The 24,578-nt window shown below is 40.0% G+C and overlaps 1 protein-coding gene across 2 annotated transcripts; it reads left to right on the top strand.

Annotated features, from left to right (window-relative positions):
* The first annotated feature begins 2,090 nt into the window (after positions 1-2,090).
* LOC106568942 (ceramide synthase 2) lies at positions 2,091-23,633 on the top strand. Of its 2 annotated transcripts, XM_014139801.2 has the most exons (12): positions 2,204-2,261; positions 3,258-3,412; positions 7,962-8,123; positions 9,028-9,145; positions 9,492-9,610; positions 11,595-11,652; positions 12,190-12,240; positions 16,760-16,852; positions 18,965-19,093; positions 21,684-21,793; positions 22,097-22,253; positions 22,346-23,633. In XM_014139801.2, exons 3-12 carry the CDS (start codon positions 7,963-7,965, stop codon positions 22,562-22,564), a joined length of 1,215 nt encoding a protein of 404 aa, XP_013995276.2. In that variant the 5' UTR covers positions 2,204-2,261; positions 3,258-3,412; position 7,962; the 3' UTR covers positions 22,565-23,633. The 2 variants fall into 2 exon arrangements, with proteins under 2 accessions (XP_013995278.2, XP_013995276.2); XM_014139803.2 differs by lacking the exon at positions 3,258-3,412 and having other exon boundaries at positions 2,091-2,261.
* The last annotated feature ends 945 nt before the right edge of the window (positions 23,634-24,578 follow it).

Raw genomic sequence — 24,578 nt, 5'->3', positions numbered from 1 at the left:
AATTGCCAATGTGAACAAGGCTTTAGTATCAAGTATTAGTCTTGTCTTATCATCTTGCCTCAAATTAGGACAATTGCTAGAGGTGGACAATGAGTTCAGAGCTGGTAGCCGTTTCTATTTTTGCTAACCAATGACCTCATCTGGTAATCTGGGGTATTTACAGCTCCATTTAGTGCCAGTCTTTCGTAGCTTGTGTCATCACCAGTGTTGTTTTGTGGTAATGCAGACAAACAGAAATCCATGAATTCATGACGTGATTATATGGGCATGTAAACATATGTAATGACTAGGGTCAGGAGGTTTTCACTGACCATGTGAACTGACCAGGAAAAACTCTGGGCCCTCACTCATTACATTTCTAGTACTATTATCAATTGCTGTAACTTACTTTCATCAGGTAAATTGGTGTACACACTGCAACCTCCAGGAGTGTAATTCCAATATGTCTCCTGCAATTCCACCTCCTAGTGAGTGAGTGACCTACAACAGTCAACAATGGGCGTCTGTGAAGGCATATCCATTGGCCCTTTGCAATTACAGCTTTAGCAATGGAAATGAATGCTCTGTGATCAGTGACAGAAATGATGCTATTGTAATAAGACAAAGAGTTATCACCAAGTTAAAATTGCATGTGAATTGCTTCCAGTTGACGGGAGCCCAATAGGATGATCTGAATAACAGCCACACCTCCCATCTCATTAGGCAAGCAATTAGCGAGGCAGATTGCGCCACAGTGGGTTCTGACAATGTAGTAAACTGGTAGGCACAAAGCTAATGGGACTCTTCATTCCTACCACGGACCGATGCGTTGACACTGCATGAAATATCACGTGTTGAACCGTAACCTCGGAACATTTTGGATGGTTGACATGCTTAGAAAATAAATATCCCAGTATGTATTCCCCATAAAGAGAGAGCATATTTGCGGTAACTTTACCAGAGTGATGAATAGAGGATAAAGTAGTGGCTCTCAGGGTAGGTCTTTGTATAGGGGTAACTTCTGCCACCAATGTAGCGCCCTCTGCTGTTAATTCCCACGTCAACTCTGAGAGACCATATCCTCCATATGTTTTCATCTTTGAATCTATACTGAACAAAAACAAATGCAACAATGCCACATTTTCAAAGGTTTTGCTGAGTCACAGTTCATATAAGGAAATCAGTCAATTGAAATAAATGAGGCCCTAATTTATGGATTTTACATGACTGGGCAGGGGTGTAGCCATGGGTGGGCCTGGCTGCCAAGTGGGTGCGCCTATGCCCTCCCAGGCCCACCCATGACTGCACCTACTGGGGAGCCAGGCCCAGGCAATCAGAATGAGTTTTTCCCCACAAAAGGGCTTTAATACAGATAGAAATACTCTTCAGTTTCATTAGCTGTCCAGGTGGCTGGTCTCAGACAATCCCACAGGTGAAGAAGCCAGATGCGGAGGTCCTTGACTGGCCTGGTTACACGTGGTCTGCGGTTGTGTGGCTGGTTGGACGTACTGCCAGATTCTCTAAAATGATATTGGAGGCGGCTTATAGGAGAGAAGTGAACATTACATTCTCTGACAACAGCTCTGGTGGACATTCCTGCAGTCAGCATGAGAATTGCACGCTCCCTCAAAACTTATGACATCTGTGCATACGTGAGACAAAACTGCACATTTTAAAGCGGCCTTTTATTGTCCCCAGCACAAGGTGCACCTGTGTAATGATCATGCTTTTTAAATCATCTTTTTGATATGCCACCCTTTTCAGATGGATGGATTATCTTGGCAAAGGAGAAATGCTCACTAACAGAGATGTAAACACATTTGTGCACAAACTGAGAGAAATAAGCTTTTTGTGTGTATAGAAAATTTCAGGGATTTTTTTTATTTCAGCTCATGAAACATGGGACCAACACTTTATATTTTTGTTCAGTGTATAAGCCTATAGCAAGCCGAATCATCTTGCCAGCTCACTGTCATAATATTATGAATCAGATGTACTATCCATGTACACGAGCATAAGAAAAGTGATTGTGGCATCTGCGTTACAATAGTGATTACATCTAGTGACAGTCATCTGGCTCCTTATCACACCAGCATAACTATTTTACCGGCCTGTGTGGTTGGCTGGCTGGCAGTAAGTGTGGAGGGTGGGCGGCAGTGTGCACAACTTGTATTTAAGTTCCTTGACTGCTGATCCACTTGAGTACACACAAGGAGTGGCTGACCAAACATAGACCTATACTTCAAGTTGGCTTGGTTTCTTTTGACCTCTTCAAAGTGAAGGTAAGCAAGCTTGACTATGCCAATAAAAGCTCCATGGTGAAGAGTGGACAAACTTTGACGCTCTAGGAGGGCATTTTCAATTTTAACTGCTGAAAGTTATCAACAAAGTAAATAGGTTGTGACTGAGTGCCATGTTTGAAAAATGAATGTTCTGAAAGACTGTCTTCTCCTATCCTTGTACGAACCATCCTGATCTCATTTTCGGTGTAGCAAAACGGAATGTAAGCTCACAAGATCAGGATGATTCGTACGATACTAGTTATTTCCCAGTATCATTGGAGAAATTCAAATTTAACCTGTGTTGTTTGGAGACAGAGACCTATATGGTCCCTGCTTCTCCAAAATAACATATTTATTAGATCACTAAACTTGTGACCTCACAACAAATTCCTTAGCTTAGAGGTTTCATTTACATGCGTGTTGAAGACTCAGAGCCTGGTGCCTCTCTAGGTTTCTTCCTACGTTCCTGCCTTTCTAGGGAGTTTTTCTTAGCCACCGTGCTTCTACATCTGCATTGCTTCCCATTTGGGGTTTTAGGCTGGGTTTCTGTATAGCACTTTGTGACATCTGCTGATGTTAAAAGGATAAAGTTCATGCATGCCTCAGAACAATACAAAAGAACTCCATACAGGCACTAAATAATTTAACTTCTGTGTCACACAGTGGTCAAGTAGCACACTGACATTTCATTTGGCCTTGATTCAAGGATGGACAAAGTGCTATCCTCAAACAAGTTATACTGTAAGCATATAGCCATCAATATTCTCTATGGTCAATTTCAGTCACATTTCAATTACTGGTAGATAGACACATTTTTCACTTGGTGGTTAGGGAGAGGAATTTAAGCAGAGCACCTTTAAATAATGGAGCCATATAACCATTACCGTTTTTTCTTCTGGTCTTCGTTCCTCAGTAGAGCTTAAAAATTGTGTCATCAAACTTTCGCACACTGAACACACCCCTTTTGTTTCATCGTAAACGCTGTTTTGGCATCAGTGGAATCAAAGGGCACAGCGCAGTTGGATCTTCAATTGATCCCCGACGGAGTTTTACAAAGAAAAGAGGGAAAACTCGCTGTTGGATGGATTAATTGGTGATTCGTCTTTTTATTTGTCAACGCACCCTCTATTACTCCAGCCAAGCTCTGACAGGTAGGTCGTTATAACCGTTCTTGTTGGCACCGTTTTTACCTAAACTATTAGTTCTCAATATAAATAGTATGTTCTTTATATAGAATCAACAGTCAACAGGTTAAGATAGGTAATTAATATATATTTTGATATAGGTCAACCAGGTGAAATAGCGTTGCCTATTTGACTTTCCATTAAAATAACAAAATGTATTGATCTCGTTAATTAATTGAATTATACACTTTTCCCCCACAAATTATTGTTTCTCATGATCACCTGATTAACATCATCACACTGTAGCCTAACTTTTCAGCAATTCTTATGAGTTTTTAATTATTAAAGCCCCCATGTAGTCTTTAATTTAATTTTTAAATCATCACTATGTCTAATAAATCAATGTGTGTGCTTATTTAATGAAAATAACTCCAAAATATATATATATATATATATTTTAAATCATTTATTTCCCTGGGCCTCCTTTGGCCCTTGAAATGCTCAGTCTGATCATGTGGGCATTAGGAAACAATTGTGAAGATATTTACATACACATCCTTGATTGGCTGATATGATGGTCTGAGCCCACCCCTTACCCAAATGAACACTCATTGGTCTATTACAGAGTCATACAGTTTAAGTTGGAAGTTTACATACACTTAGATTGGAGTCATTAAAACTCGTTTTTCAACCACTCCACAAATTTCTTGTTAACAAACTATAGTTTTGGCAAGCCAGTTAAGACATCTACTTTGTGCATGACACAAGTAATTGTTCCAACAATTGTTTACAGACAGATTATTTCACTTAAATTCACTGTATCACAATTCCAGTGGGTCAGAAGTTTACATATACTAAGTTGACTGTGCCTTTAAACTGCTTGGAAAATTCGAGAAAATTATGTCATGGTTTTAGAAGCTTCTGATAGGGTAATTTACATAATGAGTCAATTGGAGGTGTACCTGAGGATGTATTTCAAGGCCTACCTTCAAACTTAGTGTCTCTTTGCTTGACATCATGGGAAAATAAAAAAAGAAATGAGCCAAGACCTCAAAAAAAAAATGGTAGACCTCCACAAGTCTGGTTCATCCTTGGGAGCAATTTCCAAACGCCTGAAGGTACCACATTCATCTGTACAAACAATAGTACGCAAGTATAAACACCATGGGACCACGCAGCCGTCATACCGCTCAGGAAGGAGACACGTTCTGTCTCCTAGAGATGAACGTACTTTGGTGCGAAAAGTGCAAATAAATCCCAGAACATCAACAAAGAACCTTGTGAAGATGCTGGAGGAAACAGGTAAAAAGTATCTATATTCGCAGTAAAACGAGTCCTATATCGACATAACCTGAAAGGCCGCTCAGCAAGGAAGAAGCCACTGCTCCAAAACCGCCATAACAAAAACAGACTACGGTTTGCAACTGCACATGGGGACAAAGATCCTACTTTTTGGAGAAATGTCCTCTGGTCTTGTCACGCCTGTCTGAAGGATCGGACCAAAATGCAGGGTGTTTGTAGTTCCACATCTTTATTTAGTCGTGAAAAGCAATGCAATACACTAAATACTTAAACTAACAAAAACAACAAACCGTGACACAGAGAGAAAACACACCACTCAAAATATAATCACCCACAAAAACAAGTGGGACAAACATCAGCTTAAATATGACCTCCAATTAGAGACAACGACAACCAGCTGCCGCTAATTGGAGATCGTACCAAACAAAACCAACATCCTCGTTATGTTTGGAGGAAAAAGGGGAAGGCTTGCAAGCCGGAGAAAACACAAAAAAATAGATGGCATCATGAGGCAGGAAAATGATGTGGATATATTGAAGCAACATCTCAAGACATCAGTCAGGAAGTTAAAGCTTGGTCGCAAATGGGTCTTCCAAACAGACAATGACCCCAAGCATACTTCCAAAGTTGTGGCAAAATGGCTTAAGGACAACAAAGTCAAGGTATTGGAGTGGCCATCACAAAGCCCTGACCTCAAACCTATAGGAAATTTGTGGGCCGAACTGAAAAAGCGTGTGTGAGCAAGGAAGCTTACAAACCTGACTCAGTTACACCAGCTCTGTCAGGAGGAATGGGCCAAAATTCACCCAACTTATTGTGGGAAGCTTGTGGAAGGCTACCTGAAACGTTTGACCCAAGTTAAACAATTCAAAGGCAATGCTACCAAATACTAATTGAGTGTATGTAAACTTCTGACCCACTGGGAATGTGATGAAAGAAATAAAAGCTGAAATAAATCGTTCTCTCTACTATTATTCTGACATTTCACATTCTTAAAATAAAGTGGTGATCCTAACTGACCTAAGACAAGGAATTCTTACTAGGATTAAATGTCAGGAATTGTGAAAAACTGAGTTTAAATGTATTTGGCTAAGGTGTATGTAAACTTCCGACTTCAACTGTATATATATATATATAGCGAGAGAGTTCAGCCAGGTTTAAAACAGCTGCCATGTTATTCTAAAAATGTTGGTGATGTAATAATATGAGAGCGCCTCTGACAATTCCCTATGAATTGAACCACTGTAAACAAGCAAAACAGAGCAGCAAATTTAACAGACATTCGGGACAATGTCTATCCAAGTCTGTACTGTGTTATGGTGTCAACAAATTGCATATATGCTTTCACTGGACATCTTCATATGTTTGGAAAACTATCCGAAATAAAGAGCACACGCTTAGCACTGGCTGTGGAGGAGAAAGTGGCGATCTCTGAAAATTCAGACAGAAACCGCATTGGCCCAACTCTCTATACAGTACATGGCACTGGTCTATTATAGTCAGTTCACATTGTGACGTCATGATGTGGGCCAAAAGTCATGATGTGGGCCATCCCACATGAGCAGGCTGAAATTACAGGATTTTTTTTCTAACAGCTCTTACCCAAAAAGGACATTATCATAATTGTCAGATTTTCAGGGTGTCATTTCGACCTCAGTGTAGAAATATACTTTTTAAAAGGCAGAAGCTGAATACCAAATTTTCCCCCCACTGTTATTCAACATCGATCTATTCCTTGTTGGTTCAACATCATTTCATTGAAATTACGTGGAAACAACAGTAATTTAACATTGTGTAAGTATCCGAATGTGTTATTTTACACACACATTCAAGTTTCTATTTTTACTCTGCTTTACTCACCCTCTTCTGAACCCTTAACCAATTTGATCGACATTGACGTATGATGTAGCCAATGTTTCTGAACTGCGGAGAAAAAAAACTTGGTGGCGATTTCAATGAATATTCCCCCAAAATATACAGTACCAGTCAAAAGTCTGGACACACCTACTCATTCAAGGGTTTTTCTAAATGTTTCTATTTTCTACATTGTAGAATAATAGTGAAGACATCAAAACGATGAAATATCACATATGGAATGACGAATTGAGGCTGAGGGCAAAAGGGGGGGGGGGTGCGTGCAACTCAGTATTAGGAAGGTGTTCCTAATGTTTGGTGTACTCAGTGTATAGTTTGCCTAAATAGCTGCATGCAGGCTAACTCCCCTCCTGAACAAAATAACATGAAATCGCTAGACTGCCTGTTGTGTCGCGCTTCTGTTTGCTTTGATTACTGTTACAACAGACTAAGAACTACGTTTGTTCGAACAAGCGACAGCGGAGTCACGGAGTGAGCGAGCGCGGAGCAGCAGCTGAAGGGACTCGGAGGGGGAAGTGCAGAGCGGAGGGGGAAGCATGCAGATGATCGTGCGCATGAAAAAAATCCAGAAACGAAAATCCAGAACCACATCCGGTCTGATCATTTTTGGGGGAAAAATCACGATTTAACTGCACTGCCCCTTTAAATCAATGACGCCTGCAAAACAGACACCTATTCCCTCGGTCGCTCCACGAAATTAGTTAATTTTGGGTAGTGTAAAAAACGTTTGATTTCAACTAATTTTAACATTCTGTGATGAAGAGCACATGTTCAGCTTAATAAAATACATGTTTTCCTATAAGATAAGTACTTATTAGGTGCCAATTAAAGTAACAGGATTGATGATTTCATCTTAAATCAGCCATAAATCCCCTTGTGACAGGGGGAATGGAAGCTTGTTGTGTATAAAAGGGAGGGACAATTGAATCACTAATCACATGAAATAATTAATAATTGAATCCCTAATCACATTAAATAAATAATAACTGAATCACTAATCACATGTAATAAATAATAATCTTCAGAAATGACTTTGCAAAAGCAACAAAATAACAAGGGCTTTACAATGATGGTGAAAACTTGGAGACATTTTGAGGTTAATGCGGATAAAATTCTTCCTAGGAGTCACAAAGAGTGCATGTCAAAAGGCTGAATCTTGGCACTTAATTTAATATAACAGGCTTTTACAATTCATTACTGGTGTACAATTTCTACACAAGTACTACACATATTACCTGCTACGTCAACATTATCGTAAAGATGACACAAAAATGTTATCTGATTTAAGAAGCATTCAGAGCATAGTCACACTGTTAGACTGACATCCACGATTCACACATTCTACTCAAATCAATTATATATCATTATACCACTTATCCCTCTTCACACCTTCATCCAGCATGGACCTCCTGCCAGATCTGTGGAGGCATGAGTACTGGCTGCCTCCTGGGATCACCTGGAGAGACATGGAGCAGATGCAGGAGTGTCCGCGACCCCGTGACCTGCTGTTCGCCTTGCCTCTGGCTCTAGGGTTCATTGTACTCCGTCTATTATTTGACAGGTAACTTTTGTGGAACTACTGTATGGACCACATCTTGGATACGATCTTCGTTTGCAACAATACTTTGGCCAGTAATCAACAAGAATGTGTGTCTGAAATATGAATCAGTGACATGTAAAAAGGGGAAGATTCAACTCACACAGTGGAACAATCTGATTGTACAGAAATGTGAAACTGCACCCTTTTACTAAAATCAAGTGAAAGGGTGAAAATATTTGAGTAATGGCATCAAGTATTTTTATAGTTGAAGAATAGCATGATTTTTCCACAGTGTGACTGTTCCGCAGCACGGGTTTGATTGAATTCTCGATGAAGTCTTGTCATGCAACATCACCCGACAACAAACAGTAGCAGTGAAATGAAATCCGCATAGGTGGAGGCTGTATTGTTGGTTGCCCTGCCCTGTATGCCTGCAGGTGCTTTGGCGGGTGTTGTTGGCGGTAGCGTAGGCCAGTTGGGAATAGTAGAGGGAGCAGGTGTCAGCACTTTGCTGAAAGAGAGAGCAGCAGCAGGTAGAGTGGAGAGAGGGTGGGCTCTGTTGCTACAGCAGCCGTTTCCACCGGTAACCCGACTGATCCCCATTAGCTTTCTCTGGCCTAATAAATGGCTTAAAGAGGTTATTACAGCAAAACAGAGACAAGTTTTAAGTTAAAGTTTTATTAGTCATACGTACAGGATACACAATAATAATAAAAGACAAGCACAGATATTCTGTATAGTACAGACACACACACACACACACACACACACACACACACACACACACACACACACACACACACACACATCACGTATAGATTATCAAAGAACTATAGAAACACACCTATTGTCATATTGTCATTAGTAATACTAGACCTCTTGCTGTGAAGATCAACATTTGCTCTTATATTTTCCTCACCGCTAGGGTTGTGGCTCCCCCTTTGGGCAGATGTGTGGGGTTGAGGAACAGACTACGCATGGCTGTCGCTCCCTCCACAAAGCTTGAATCATTCTACACCCAACAAAACCGACAACCATCTCAGGTTAGTGTCAGAGACATCAAACTCTGATAATGATATATGCCGGTCTTGGTCTCTTACGTCAACATAGCTGCTGGAAGTGTTTGCACTGTGGGAATGGAAGGGTGACGGGGACATGCCTGCTATGATAGTGAAATAGATAATGCACAAGCATCCTGGTCTACGAGTTCCTGGAAAATGTTGATACAGGTGCATAACCACAGAATTAAGTTACTGTGTAACTACATTGGCATAATAACAGATTACAAATAGGTTTGGACATATTGGACGACTAAATAATGACTTTTAGCGAGAGCTGTAGTATATTTACAGCTGTAGTAATGTTCTGTCTATATACCTTCATATTTAGAGTGATATCATCAGTCTAATGGCACAATGTGACAAAACCCAGAGACAAATTGAGACCTGGTTCCGTCACCGCAGAAACCAAGACAGGCCCAGCTACACCAAGAGGTTCTGCGAGGCTTGGTAAGTCCCGTCTTTACTAAGCAAAGGGTTTTTGCCCTTTCATTTAGCTTCATTCACTTGTATGACCAATTTTTTTAATATAATTTAATTTAACCTTCATTTAACCAGTCAGTTGAGAACAAATTCTTGTTTATTTACAATGAAGACCTGGTTATCCGGAAAAGGACTGAAAAATTCAATGATGTTTGATGTCATTCCATTTTCATGTTGCCAATGCAGCTCTAGTTGTAAGACTTTAAGGGGCAATTCCACCACTTTTCAACATCATTTTCATTATCTCCAGCACAATACCAGTGTCTACATATGTGAAAAAAGCAAATTTTTACCTTTTGTAGAAAATATATTTTTTTAATCACTGTTTAATTACTTTAAATCCTACCCTGTGAGGAACTTTCTTATCTTTTTTAACCACAGATCATAGAAACGCGCTGTTTTCACATACTTTACCAGTCAAAAAGTTTTAAACAAATATCTTTTATTTTCAAGATTCTTCAAAGTAGCCACCCTTTGCCATGATGACAGCTTTGCACACTCTTCGCATTCTAAACCAGCTTCATGAGGTAGTTACCTGGAATGCATTTCCATTAACAGGTATGCCTTATTGAAAGTTAATTTGTGGAATTTCTTTCCTTCTTAATGCGTTTGAGCCAATCAGTTGAGTTGTGACATGGTAGGGGTGGTATACAGAAGATAGCCCTATTTGGTAAAAAAATATGTCCATATTATGGCAAGAACAGCTCAAATAAGCAAAGAGAAACGACAGTCCATCATTACTTTAAGACATAAATCCGGGAAAATGTGAAGAACTTCGAAAGTTTCTTCAAGTACAGTCACAAAAACCATCAAGCGTATGATGAAACTGTCTCTCATGAGGACCGCCACAGGAAAGCAAGACCCAGAGTTACCTCTGCTGCAGAGGATAAGTTTATTAGAGTTAACTGCACCTCAGAAAATGGAGCCCAAATAAATGCTTCCCAGAGTTCAAGTAACAGACACATCTAAACATCAACTGTTCAGAGGAGACTGCGTGAATCAGGCCTTTGTGGTCGAATTACTGCAAATAAACCACTACTAAAGGACCAATTAGAAGAAGAGACGTGCTTGGGCCAAGAAACATGAGCAAGGGACATTAGAACGGTGGAAATCTGTCCTTTGGTCTGATGAGTCCAAATTTGAGATTTTTGGTACCAACCGCCGTGTCTTTGTGAGACGCAGAGTAGGTGAACGGATGATCTCTGCATGTGTGGTTCCCACCGTGAAGCATGGAGGAGGAGGTGTGATGGTCTGGGGGTGCTTTTCTGGTGACACAGTCTGTGATTTATTTAGAATTCAAGGCACACTTAACCAGCATGGCTACCACAGCATTCTGCTGCGATACGACATCCCATCTGGTTTGCGCTTAGTGGGACTATCATTTGTTTTTCAACAGGACAATGACCCAAAACACACCTCCAGGCTGTGTAAGGGCTATTTGACCAAGGAGAGTGATTGAGTGCTGCATCAGATAACCTGGCCTCCACAATCACCCGACCTCAACCCAATTGCGATGGTTTGGGATGAGTTGGACAGCAGAGTGAAGGAAAAGCAGCGGACAAGTGCGCAGCATATGTGGGAACTCCTTCAAGACTGTTGGAAAAGCATTCCCCATGAAGCTGGTTAAGAGAATGCCAAGAGTGTGCAAAGCTGTCATCAAGGCAAAGGGTGGCTACTTGAAGAATCTAAAATATATTTCTATTTGTTTAACACTTTTTTGGTTACTACATGATTCCATATGTGTTATTGCATAGTTTTGATGTCTTCACTATTATTCTACAATGTAGAAAATAGTCAAAATAAAGAAAAACCCTTGAATGAGTAGATGTGTCCAAATATTTGACTGGTACTGTATGTAGACACTGGTTTGGTGCTGGATATGATGAATATGAGGTTGAAAAGTAGCGGAATTGCCCTTTAAATTGTAACTAAAACCTGTGTCATTTTGCAGTTGGAGGTTTTTCTTCTACCTCATAGCGTTCCTAGCTGGACTCGCAACTTTGATCAATGTGGGTATTAGTATGAACCACAACCCTTCAGACCTGCGTTCAAATACATGTGTATTTGATTATGTGTAATTTATATACTTATTTATTTGTATTTGAGTATTTTCAAATCATGTGGCCCGAATCAACTACTTCTGTTGGAAGTATTTTCAATTACTTTCCAATAAACAGCCGACTATCTGAATTTTTTTTCAAATACTTATTTCCAAATATATTATTTCAATACCAAACAGACCTGGTTCAAATGCATGGGCGTATTTAAATATTTGTGTATTTGAGTATTTTCAAATAACCGCCATTACTTTCCAAGTCTATTTCGAAATACATTCTAATATCAAATCAAATGTTATATATATTTTTTAAATAAAACAAATATATAACTACTTGTGTTTTCAAATACAAAATATCAAAATACTTACTTCCACATGTCTTTGAAAGTAATTGAAATACCCTAAATAGTTTTTGAACCCAGGTCTGTTCAGGTCACATGGGCTTCATCTCCATGAGAAACTTGTTTATTTCGACCTCCTTTCCCTTTAGAAATCCTGGTTTTGGGACCAGAGAGAATGCTGGACAGGATATCCACAACAAGTAAGCTCACATATTCTGGTTTCCCTTCAATCCATGTCTATACCCTCTTCCTTTATAACCCTATAGCTTTTAACTTAGAGAGCCCAAATATGTATATGCCTTCAGAAAGTATTCACACCCCTTGACTTTTCCCACATTTTGTTGTGTTACAAATTTAATTGGCATTTTTTTGTTACTGATCTACACAAAATACTCTAATGTCAAAGTGGAAGAGTCAATACATGTTAGAGTCACCTTTGGCAGCGATTACAGCTGTGAGTCTTTCTGGGTGAGTCTCTAAGAGCTTTCCACACGTGGATTGTGCAACATTTGCCCATTCTTTTTTAAATTCTTCAAGCTCTGATAAGTTGGTTGTTGATTAATGCTGGACAGCTATTTTCAAGTCTTGCCATAGTTTTCACTTAAAGCGACTTGAAAATCTAACTACTGTAGGCCACTCAGGAACATTCAATGTCGTCTTGGTAAGCAACTCCAGTGTATATTTGGCCTTGTGTTCTAGGTTATTGTCCTGCTGAAAGGTGAATTTGTCTACCAGTATCTGTTGGAAAGTAGACTGAAACAGGTTTTCCTCTAGGATTTTATCCTAAAAATGTATCTAGTCCTTGCCGATGATAAACATACCCATAACATGATGCAGCCACCACCATGCTTGAAAATATGAAGAGTGGTACTCAGTGATGTGTTGTATTTTCTCCAAACATACATTTTTTGCAGTTTTACTTTGCCTTATTGCATTTTTTGGAATATTTGTATTCTGTACAGGCTTCCTTCTTTTCGCTCTGTCATTTAGGTTAGTATTGTGGAGTAACTACAATGTTGTTGATCCATCCTCAGTTTTCTCCTATCACAGCCATTAAACTCTGTAACTGTTTTAAAGTCACCGGGCCTCATGGTGACATCCCTGAGCGGTTTCCTTCCTCTCCGCAACTGAGTTAGGAAGGACGCCTGTATCTTTGTAGTGACTTGGTGTATTGATACACCATCTAAAGTGTAATTAATAACCTCACCATGCTCAAAGGGAAATTCAATATCTGCTTTTTGATTTATACCCATCAACCAATAGGTGCCCCTCTTTACGAGGTATTGGGAAACCTCCCTGGTCTTTGTGGTTGAATCTATGTTTGAAATTCACTGCTTGACTGAGGGACCTTACAGTTAATTGTATGTTTGGGGTACAGAGATGAGGTAGTCATTAAAAAATCATGTTAAACACTAGTATTGCACACAGAGTGAGTACATGCAAATGATTATATGACTTGTTAAAGGGACACTTTGGGATGTTGGCAATGGGGCCCTTTATCTACTTCCCCAAAGTCATATGAACTTGTGGAAACCATTTTTATGTCTCTGTGTCCAGTATGAAGTAAGTTAGAGGTAGTTTTGTGAGTCAATGGTAACTAGCGTTAGCGCAATGACTGGAAGACTGGAAGTCTATGGGTATCTCCTAGCAGCTAGCAGATACCCATAGCTAGCAGATACCCAGTTATTGCGCTAATGCTAGTTAGTAATTGCACTATTTTGTTTTATTTCACCTTTATTTAACCAGGTAGGCTAGTTGAGAACAAGTTCTAATTTACAACTGCGACCTGGCCAAGATAAAGCAAAGCAGTGTGACACAAACAACAACACAGAGTTACACATGGAATAAACAAACATGCAGTCAATAACACAATAGAAAAAGTCAACAACAACAAAAAAGTCACACAGTGAGTGCAAATGAGGTAGGATAAGGGAGGTAAAGGCAATAAATAGGCCATAGTGGCGAAATAATGACAATATAGCAATTAAACACTGGAGTGATAGATGTGCAGAAGATGAGTGTGCAAGTAGAGATACTTGTCAGAAGGTGGGTGTAGCTGGTGCATGAAGTCAGGCGCAGGAGAGCAGAATGAGTGAGCAACGTACTTACTCAAAATCAAGGCACAAGGAAACAATACACTTGACCAACAGTAAACGGTAATCAATTACGCACGGGTGGAAACAGCACCCGTCGAAATACCAGCCATAACGTTCCGAATGAACATTGAAACAATCACGCACAAAAACATGGGGGAAACAGAGGGTTAAATACATGAACATGTAATTGGGGAATGAAACCAGGTGTGTAGAAAACAAAGACAAAACAAATGGAAAATGAAAGGTGGATCGTCGATGGCTAGAAGACCAGTGACGTCGACCGCCGAACGCCGCCCGAACAAGGAGAGGGACCGACTTCGGCGGAAGTCGTGACAATACTGGGGTGCAAAGGAGCAAAATAAATGAAATAAATAACAGTATGGGGATGAGGTAGTTGGATGGGCTATTTACAGATGGGCTGTGTACAGGTGCAGTGATCTGTGAGCTGCTCTGACAGATGGTGCTTAAAGTTAGTGAGGGAGATATGAGTCTCCAGCTTCAGTGATTTTTGCAGTTCCTTCCATCATTGGCAGCAGAGAACTGGAAGGAGAGGCGGCCAAACTAGGAATTGGCTCTGGGGGTGACCAGTGAGATATACCTGCTGGAGCGCATGCTACGGGTGGGTGCTGCTATGGTGACCAGTGAGCTGAGATAAGGCGGGGCTTTACCTAGCAGAGACAAATAGATGACCTGGAGCCAGTGGGTTTGGCGACGAGTATGAAGCGAGGGCCAGCCAACGAGAGCATACAGGTCACAGTGGTGGGTAGTATATGGGGCTTTGGTGACAAAATGGATGGCATTGTGATAGACTGCATCCAATTTGCTGAGTAGAGTGTTGGAGTATATTTTGTAAATGACATCGCCGAAGTCAAGGATTGGTAGGATAGTCAGTTTTACGAGGGTATGTTTTGCAGCATGAGTGAAGGATGCTTTGTTGCGAAATAGGAAGCCGATTCTAGATTTAATTTTGGATTGGAGATTCTTAATGTGAGTCTGGAAGGAGAGTTTACACTCTAACCAAACACCTAGGTATATGTAGTTGTCCACAAGTCAGAACCGTCCAGAGTGGTGATGCTGGACGGGCGGGCAGGTGTGGGCAGAGATCGGTTGAAGAGCAGTTGGAGACCATGGAAGGAGAGTTGTATGGCATTGAAGCTCGTCTGGAGGTTAGATAACACAGTGTCCATAGAAGGGCCAGAAGTATAGAAAATGGTGTCGCTTGCATAGAGGTGGATCAGAGAATCACCAGCAGCAAGAGCGACATCATTGATGTATACAGAGAAAAGAGTCTGCCTGAGAATTGAACCCTGTGGCACCCCCATAGAGACTGCCAGAGGTCCGGACAACAGGCCCTCCAATTTGACACACTGAACTCTGTCTGAGAAGTAGTTAGTGAACCAGGCGAGGCAGTCATTTGAGAAACCAAGGCTAGCGCTAGTTAGCAACTTCTTTCAAACTTCACGCAGAGACATAAACATGGTATCCACACGTTCATCTGACTCTGGGGAAGTAGATAAAAAAAATCCTGAAGTATCAACTTAAGTACATTTTTACTCCTGAACTTATTTAGGCTTGCTATAACAAAGGGGTTGAATATTTATTGATTTCAGACATTTCAGCTTTAAATTTGTTCTTAATTAGAAAGAATGACAAAAACCATCATTCCACTTTGACGTTATGGGGTACTGTGTGTAGGCCAGTGACATAAAATCTAAATTCATTCCATTTTAAATTCAGGTTGTAACACAACAAAATATGGAAAATGTTTTAGGGGTATGAATACTTTCTGAAGGCACTGTACTTTTCTGTACTGTACTGTTTTTGTCCCTTGAGTGTACATTACATACTGTAGGCTTAACCTCATACCAACAATGATATGACATACTACTGTTAGATCCTGTCCATACTGTATCACTGGCAATCAAAAACCAGGTGTTGGTATTTGGTGCATAGTCGTGATTGGACAAAACATCACTGGCCCTACCTAAGTCTGAGGATCTACAGTATGGTTCATTATGGTTTGGAATTCCCACTCATTCATTTCCCCATTCATTTGGTGGTGGACAAAGACATTCCGCTCAAAACACTTAGCTCAAAACAATGGCTCATTGTCATCAGCAAAAATAACATTCTGCACACTTTAACTGTATAATCCCAAGTGCGCTTATTCAACTACTGTATAGACCTTTTCTATTATGGTTCTAAAATCTTGTTTTTTGCAGATGAAAATGTATATTTTCCTTGTTATTCAGCACCGGTACATAGCCAGTGGAAGTGCATATGTTACACCCAATCATAGTCATGCTGTAGGCTAACACTGTTTCCCTATCCTGAAATAAAATCAAATACAATTTTATTGGTCACATACACATGGTTAGCAGATGTTAATGCAAGTGTAGAAAAATGCTTGTGCTTCTAGTTCCGACAATGCAGTAATATCTAACAAGTAATCTAACAAATTCACAACAACTACCTTATACACACACAAATGTAAAGGGATGAATAAGGATATGTACATATGGATGAGCGATGGCCGTGCAGCGTAGGCAAGATGCAGTAGATGGTATAGAATACATTATATACCTATGAGATGAGTAATGTAGGATGTGTAAATCCTCTGCAGCCAATTGAGAGGGCCCACTTCTGGTACTACCAGCTGGAGCTGGGCTTCTACCTCTCCCTGCTTCTCTGTGTCTCTGTGGACGTCAAGAGGAAAGTAAGTCCCTTCATCTGCCTACTCCTCACTTCCTTCCATGATAATAAGCAGACCCTATTTATCACACGTACTAATAGAGAAGAGCAAGGATCAGGGTGCGACATTATCTGCGCTCCCTCATATTTCATACATGATCAGCTCTACTGGCTGTTCTGCTATTTAAAGATAGTGTACAGTACATGTTACTTGTACTACGGTTAATAATAGACTTAAAGACCTGTCAGGTGAATGGATAATCTACTTCAAAGCTCACATTTCTTCCACAGAGAAATAAAGGGTCAACGGGGTCTTTCAATGATTTAATCCCTGGTCTGATTAGTCATTGAAATCACGTTGAACACATACGGTATAGTATTCTAAAGCAAAGCATTTGGTATTCCCCAGACAGGTTTCTTCATTTTTGGATGTACAGTACATAACGTCATACTTTTGACATTAGCTATCACATTACTCTACTTACAGTGCCTTGCGAAAGTATTCGGCCCCCTTGAACTTTTCGACCTTTTGCCACATTTCAGGCTTCAAACATAAAGATATAAAACTGTATTTTTTTGTGAAGAATCAACAACAAGTGGGACACAATTATGAAGTGGAACGAAATTTATTGGATATTTCAAACTTTTTTAACAAATAAAAAAACGGAAAAATTGGGCGTGCAAAATTATTCAGCCCCCTTAAGTTAATACTTTGTAGCGCCACCTTTTGCTGCGATTACATTTACATTTAAGTCATTTAGCAGACGCTCTTATCCAGAGCGACTTACAAATTGTTACAGCTGTAAGTCGCTTGGGGTATGTCTCTATCAGTTTTACACATCGAGAGACTGAAATTTTTGCCCATTCCTCCTTGCAAAACAGCTCGAGCTCAGTGAGGTTGGATGGAGAGCGTTTGTGAACAGCAGTTTTCAGTTCTTTCCACAGATTCTCGATTGGATTCAGGTCTGGACTTTGACTTGGCCGTTCTAACACCTGGATATGTTTATTTGTGAACCATTCCATTGTGGATTTTGCTTTATGTTTTGGATCATTGTCTTGTTGGAAGACAAATCTCCGTCCCATTCTCAGGTCTTTTGCAGACTCCATCAGGTTTTCTTCCAGAATGGTCCTGTATTTGGCTCCATCCATCTTCCCATAAATTTTAACCATCTTCCCTGCCCCTGCTGAAGAAAAGCAGGCCCAAACCATGATGCTGCCACCACCATGTTTGACAGTGGGGATGGTGTGTTCAGGGTGATGAGCTGTGTTGCTTTTACGCCAAACATAACGTTTTGCATTGTTGCCAAAAAGTTCGATTTTGGTTTCATCTGACCAGAGCACCTTCTTCCACATGTTTGGTGTGTCTCCCAGGTGGCAAGTGGCAAACTTTAAACAACACTTTTTATGGATATCTTTAAGAAATGGCTTTCTTCTTGCCACTCTTCCATAAAGGCCAGATTTGTGCAGTATACGACTGATTGTTGTCCTATGGACAGAGTCTCCCACCTCAGCTGTAGATCTCTGCAGTTCATCCAGAGTGATCATGGGCCTCTTGGCTGCATCTCTGATCAGTCTTCACCTTGTACGAGCTGACCATTTCAATATTATCGCTTGCACAGTGCTCCTTGGGATGTTTAAAGCTTGGGAAATCTTTTTGTATCCAAATCCGGCTTTAAACTTCTCCACAACAGTATCTCGGACCTGCCTGGTGTGTTCCTTGTTCTTCATGATGCTCTCTGCGCTTTAAATGGACCTCTGAGACTATCACAGAGCAGGTGCATTTATACGGAGACTTGATTACACACAGGTGGATTCTATTTATCATCATTAGTCATTTAGGTCAACATTGGATCATTCAGAGATCCTCACTGAACTTCTGGAGAGAGTTTGCTGCACTGAAAGTAAAGGGGCTGAATAATTTTGCAAAGCCAATTTTTCAGTTTTTTATTTGTTAAAAAAGTTTGAAATATCCTATAAATTTCGTTCCACTTCATAATTGTGTTCCACTTGTTGTTGATTCTTCACCAAAAATTATAGTTTTATATCTTTATGTTTGAAGCCTGAAATGTGGCAAAAGGTCGAAAAGTTCAAGGGGGCCGAATACTTTCGCAAGGCACTGTAGCTCTCTCATTTCTAGGATTTCAAGGAGCAGGTGATTCACCACATTGCCACAATCTTCCTGCTTGGTTTCTCCTACTGTTCCAACTATGTACGGATAGGTACTCTGGTGATGCTGCTACACGACTCCTCTGACTTCCTCCTAGAGGTAAGAGCTGGATCACAGCCCTGCCAATCTCCCCATAAACATCAGTCTGTATATCCTAAGATATTCAAAATCATGTATTTCACTTGGGACTGGTGAAATGCACTGCACCTAAACAGGTTACCGACGTGGTGAGAAAATGTGTCTCTTTTTTTCCCCCACTGGTCTCACTATTTTTGTCATTGAGGTTCAATGAGGAACATAATGGTCAAATTAGCATGGCATGTCTTATGACTCACTGGCCCTGTTTATTCCTGGTTCTAATTTGTGTCCTTTGTCCTGATCTTGTCCACATTCTGATTGTGCCCACATAGAACTGAAGTCGAAAGTTTACATACACTTAGGTTGGAGTCATTAAAACTCGTTTTTCAACCACTCCACAAATTTCTTGTTAACAAACTATAGTTTGGCAAGTCGGTTAAGACATCTACTTTGTGCATGACACAAGTAATCTTTACAACAATTGTTTACAGACAGATTATTTCACTTATAATTCACTGTATCACAATTCCAGTGGATCAGAAGTTTACATACACTAAATTGACTGTGCCTTTAAATAGCTTGGAAAATTACAGAACATTATGTCATGGCTTTAGAAGCTTCTGATAGGCTAATTGACATAATTTAAGTCAATTGGAGGTGTACCTGTGTATGTATTTCAAGGCCTACCTTCAAATTCAGTGCATCTTTGCTTGACATTATGGGAAAATCAAAAGAAATCAGCCAAGACCTCAGAATAAAAAACTGTAGACCTCCACAAGTCTGGTTCATCCTTGGGAGCATTTTCCAAATGCCTGAAGGTACCACATTCATCTGTACAAACTATAGTACGCAAGTATAAACACCATGGGACCACACAGCCGTCATACCGCTCAGGAAGGTGACGTGTTCTGTCTCCTAGAGATGAACGTCCTTTGGTGCGAAAAGTGCAAGTCAATCTCAGAACAACAGCAAAGGCCCTTGTGAAGATGCTGGAGGAAACAGGTACAAAAGTATCTATATTCACAGTAAAACGAGTCCTATATCGACATAACCTGAATGGCCACTCAGCAAGGGAGAAGCCACTGCACAAAACCGCCATAAAAAAGCCAGACTACAGTTTGCAACTGCACATGGGGACAAAGATCAGATTTTTTGGAGAAATGTCCTCTGGTCTCATGAAACAAAAATAGCACTGTTTGGCCATAATGACCATCGCTATTAGTGTGGAGGAAAAAGGGGGATGCTTGCAAGCCGAAGAACACCATCCCAACCGTGAAGCACGGGGGTGGCAGCATCATGTTGTGGGGGTGCTTTGCTGCAGGAGGCACTGGTGCACTTCACAAAATAGATGGCATCATGAGGCAGGAAAATTATGTGGATATATTGAAGCAACATCTCAAGACATCAGTCAGGAAGTTAAAGCTTGGTCGCAAATGGGTCTTCCAAATGGACAATGACCCTAAACATACTTTCAAAGTTGTGGCAATCACAAAGCCCTGACTTCAATCCTATAGAAAATTTGTGTGCAGAACTGAAAAAGTGTGTGTGAGCAAGGAGGCCTACAAACCTGACTCAATTACACCAGCTCTGTCAGGAGGAATGGGCCAAAATTCACCCAACTTATTGTGGGAAGCTTCTGGAAGGCTACCTGAAGCGTTTGACCCAAGTTAAACAATTTAAAGGCAATGCTACCAAATACAAATTGAGTGTATGTAAACTTCTGACCCACTGGGAATGTGATGAAAGAAATAAAAGCTGAAATAAATCATTCTCTCTACTATTATTCTGACATTTCACATTCTTAAAATAAAGTGGTGATCCTAACTGACCTAAGACAGGGAATTTTTACTAGGATTAAATGTCAGGAGTTGTGAAAAACTGAGTTTAAATGTATTTGGCTAAGATGTATGTAAACTTCTGACTTCAACTGTATTTAGACAGGTGTAGACCATCAAAAGACACATTGTGATCTGATTGTGATCAGATCTTCCTGACCACCCCTGGAGAGAGTCAGACATGCATTGTGTCTGGATATCTTACAAGTGTAGACAGATATGGACAGAGAAACCATGTGAGTCATAATTATTTCGCCCTCTAAAATTATTGACAGGTGGCTCCATTGACTGGTGAAATCAATATGTATCTTACAATAAGTAAATATTATTTTGAAAGAATAGCTGTGAAATAATTTGCATAAAGGAAGGGACCAGGAAATCTGGTCACAATCCAGACACAGTGGATGGATAACGGACACGTTTCAATACCACGTGTAGACACATTTCTGGAAATGTGGGCACAATTAAAGAATGTAGACAAGATCAGAACAAAGGACCCATGTTAGCACCAGGTATAAACGAGGCTTCTTATTCATAGTCAGACATTAGTGTGACCTTGGTTTACCTGCAGTGCCAGGAATGTGAACCAGTCTGTCAATTATCATTCAATACCAATAGAGAGAGAATTCAAAAGACCAAAAGCTAAGTGTAATGAATTGTATGCACATTCATACATACTAGCCTCATCACCTAATTTATTCCAATAGAAACATATTTCAATGTTAGCATTTGTTTGCATTATGGATCCATCTTAGAATATCTTACTGTTTTTACAGTCTGCCAAGATGTTCAACTATGGCACGGGCTGGAGAAAGACGTGCGACACGCTGTTTGTCATTTTTGCTGCTGTCTTCCTGGTGACTCGCCTGGTGGTGTTTCCCAGCAAGTAAGACTAACTCAGTGGTGTCTCTTAGTTCTAAATGGTTTTTTTTTCATGACATTATAATACAATTAACATTATCTGCAATTGTGAATTTATTCGTATTGATAGTGAATGTTACACTACTTTTCATTGGTTACTTAATTGTATCAAATCGACTTTATTGGCCATCTAATCCACAACAATGTTTGTTGGAGCAACAATTTAATGAATAAAATGTCTTAGAATATAATGGTTTACAACTGGGATATATTGACTCTAATCATTGCATTACTTGCTTCCTCTTCCCCTCCCTGCCCTGATTTCTAGAATAATCCACACAACCCTTGTGTTGTCAATGGAAGTCTTTGAACCCTTTGCTGGCTACTACTTTTTCAACATTCTTCTGATGGTGCTACAAGCACTTCATGTCTTCTGGGCCGTGTTAATCCTACGTATGGCCAACAAGTTTCTATTCTTGGGCAAGGTGAGTATATGAGGTCACAAAATGTCCAGGAAACAAGTAGTCTATCACATGTTTCATGAGTGTTCATGATGTGTATCTTTTTGTGTCTTCAGCTGGATAAAGATGAACGCAGTGATGAAGAGAGTGAGCTGGAAGAGGAGGAGGACGACAAGGGAGAGGGGGAGGAGAAAGACGAAGAGGGGGAGTGTTGTTGGGAGAGAAGTAAAGATGCCCTGAACTCCAAACTGAAAATGCTGAGCAAAAGCTTTGTCTTAAAAAACCTGACCAATCACAGAGCTGCTATTGTGAGCAAGATGCGCAAAGCGAGGTAGAATTATGAACCTAGACAGGGTGATTGTTTTCTGTCAACAATTAAGTTACATTTTAGACCAGTTCGAATGGAGTACTTTTTCTCCATCTGGCCACGATTTCTCTCCGCATAGTCTACTTGATAGCAATTGGTCTGCCTATTTCAGTCTTTTCAAGACTGGAAAACTCTGTATGAAAGTGTATGAAAGAGACTTGCTTTCACATTTTGGCTACAGATTATTTGTTGAATTAAGAGATTCATGCTTCAGTATACTGAATGTTTGTCACAAAAAGGTTTGATATCTCTGTAGGAATTGTTTTGAGTGCAGTTTTTGTAAATGTAATTGTTTTGTAATTCAACATGTCATTTTTCAACTATATAATTGTATTTCATGGTCAAGATTTATAATAGTGGGCTTATTGTGATGCTCCAGAGCTTTTGTATAATTTCAGCCAGTAATTTAGAAAGTAGTGCTCGAGAGCCAAAACGGGTCCCCTAAAATTGTGCACAATAGTGTACTATGTCACCCAATTCGTACAATATGTTATGAGTTTGTGAGTGATACATCTCTTCTCTTAACACGTATGGACCCAGAATCCAGCATCTGACCAATTACACAAGACTTTAGTTCTGGGTTAACCGAGGTTAGAGTAGGCTACACTGTTGTAAATGATAGAGCTATACAACATCTGTAATGCAATTGCAGAAAAACAGATTTTACTAGTTTTGCATGGATCAACAAAATACACTTAAAAAATGATAGTATAGTGTGCTAGCCTAGCTAGCCTAGATTCTACATGTCCTAAAATGTTGTATGACCGAGTGTGATTGGTGTTCTTTTCGTTTGACCAATGTATGACTTTTTTTTACCAAGACATTGGTAAAAAGTATGATTTTGGAACAATACATGATTTAATTCACTGTAGTCCTGCTATGCTAACACTTTGAGTTTTCATTATTTAATGATCTTTTGCATTGAATTTACTCAATTTACCTTTGGGCAGAGGGGTGCAGGTCATTGTGTCATAGCAAATGCTTGGCCTAATAGCGTCCTCTAAATGGTGAATAAACCTTCATCATTTTGGAATGTATAGGCCTACCTTCAGTGACTTTTGTCATTTGGTTGAAACTTTTAATCATGTGAAATGCAATGTATCAATTGTTGCATGACACAGAACTAGAGATAAGTGTGTGTTGTTGGTATGGTCCCACAGACGAGGCCTACCTGTTTTAAAAACCTCTACAGGATCGGTGGGTCCCCCACGGGACGATTGAGCTAACGTAGGCTAATGTGATTAGCATGAGGTTGTAAGTAACAAGAACATTTCCCAGGACATAGACATATCTGATATTGGCAGAAAGCTTACATTCTTGTTAATCTAACTGCACTGTCCAATTTCCAGTAGCTATTACAGTGAAATAATATCATGCTATTGTTTGAGGAGAGTGCACAGTTATGAACTTGAAAATGTATTAATAAACCAATTAGGCACATTTGGGCAGTCTTGATACAAAATCTTGAACAGAAATGCAATGGTTCGTTGGATCAGTCTAAAACTTTACACATACACTGCTGCCATCTAGTGGCCAAAATCTAAATTGCACCTGGGCTGGCATAATACATTATGGCCTTTCCCTCACATTTCAAATATAATGTATTATCTTTTACCAGATCTAATGTGTTATATTCTCCTACATTCATTTAACATTTCCACAAACTTCAAAGTGTTTCCTTTCAAATGGTATCAAGAATATGCATATCCTTGCTTTAGGTCCTGAGCTACAGGCAACTGTTTTTGGTGAACTCACTCGGGGTCTCAACTTACTGTCGAGAGTTAGAATAGTATAATAGAATACGCAAGGTGCAATTTGAAAATTTGGTTGCGCATCATGCATCAGCAGTAACTATTTTTTGGGGCCTCCACCCCCACCAAGGTAGCCAATCTCTGGTTTAGAAGGAGAATGTCTTCAAACTGGGTGCCTTTGACTAGCCTACCTAACGTGAGTATATTTGGATGAACTGGTAGTATGTACGA

The sequence above is a fragment of the Salmo salar genome, chromosome ssa14, assembly GCF_905237065.1.
Source record: "Salmo salar chromosome ssa14, Ssal_v3.1, whole genome shotgun sequence".
Classification (NCBI taxonomy): Eukaryota; Metazoa; Chordata; class Actinopteri; order Salmoniformes; family Salmonidae; genus Salmo; species Salmo salar.
The sequence above is the reverse complement of the archived record's forward strand: the minus strand, read 5'-3'. Positions and strand labels throughout refer to the sequence as shown.

Bases quoted from the DNA above. Each gene is read 5' to 3' on its own strand.
- LOC106568942 (XM_014139803.2), top strand. From the start codon at position 7,963: ATGGACCTCCTGCCAGATCTGTGGAGGCATGAGTACTGGCTGCCTCCT. The intron at 9,146-9,491 runs GTTAGTGTCAGA...CTTCATATTTAG, and splicing joins AAAACCGACAACCATCTCAG to AGTGATATCATCAGTCTAAT. The intron at 9,611-11,594 runs GTAAGTCCCGTC...GTCATTTTGCAG, and splicing joins AAGAGGTTCTGCGAGGCTTG to TTGGAGGTTTTTCTTCTACC.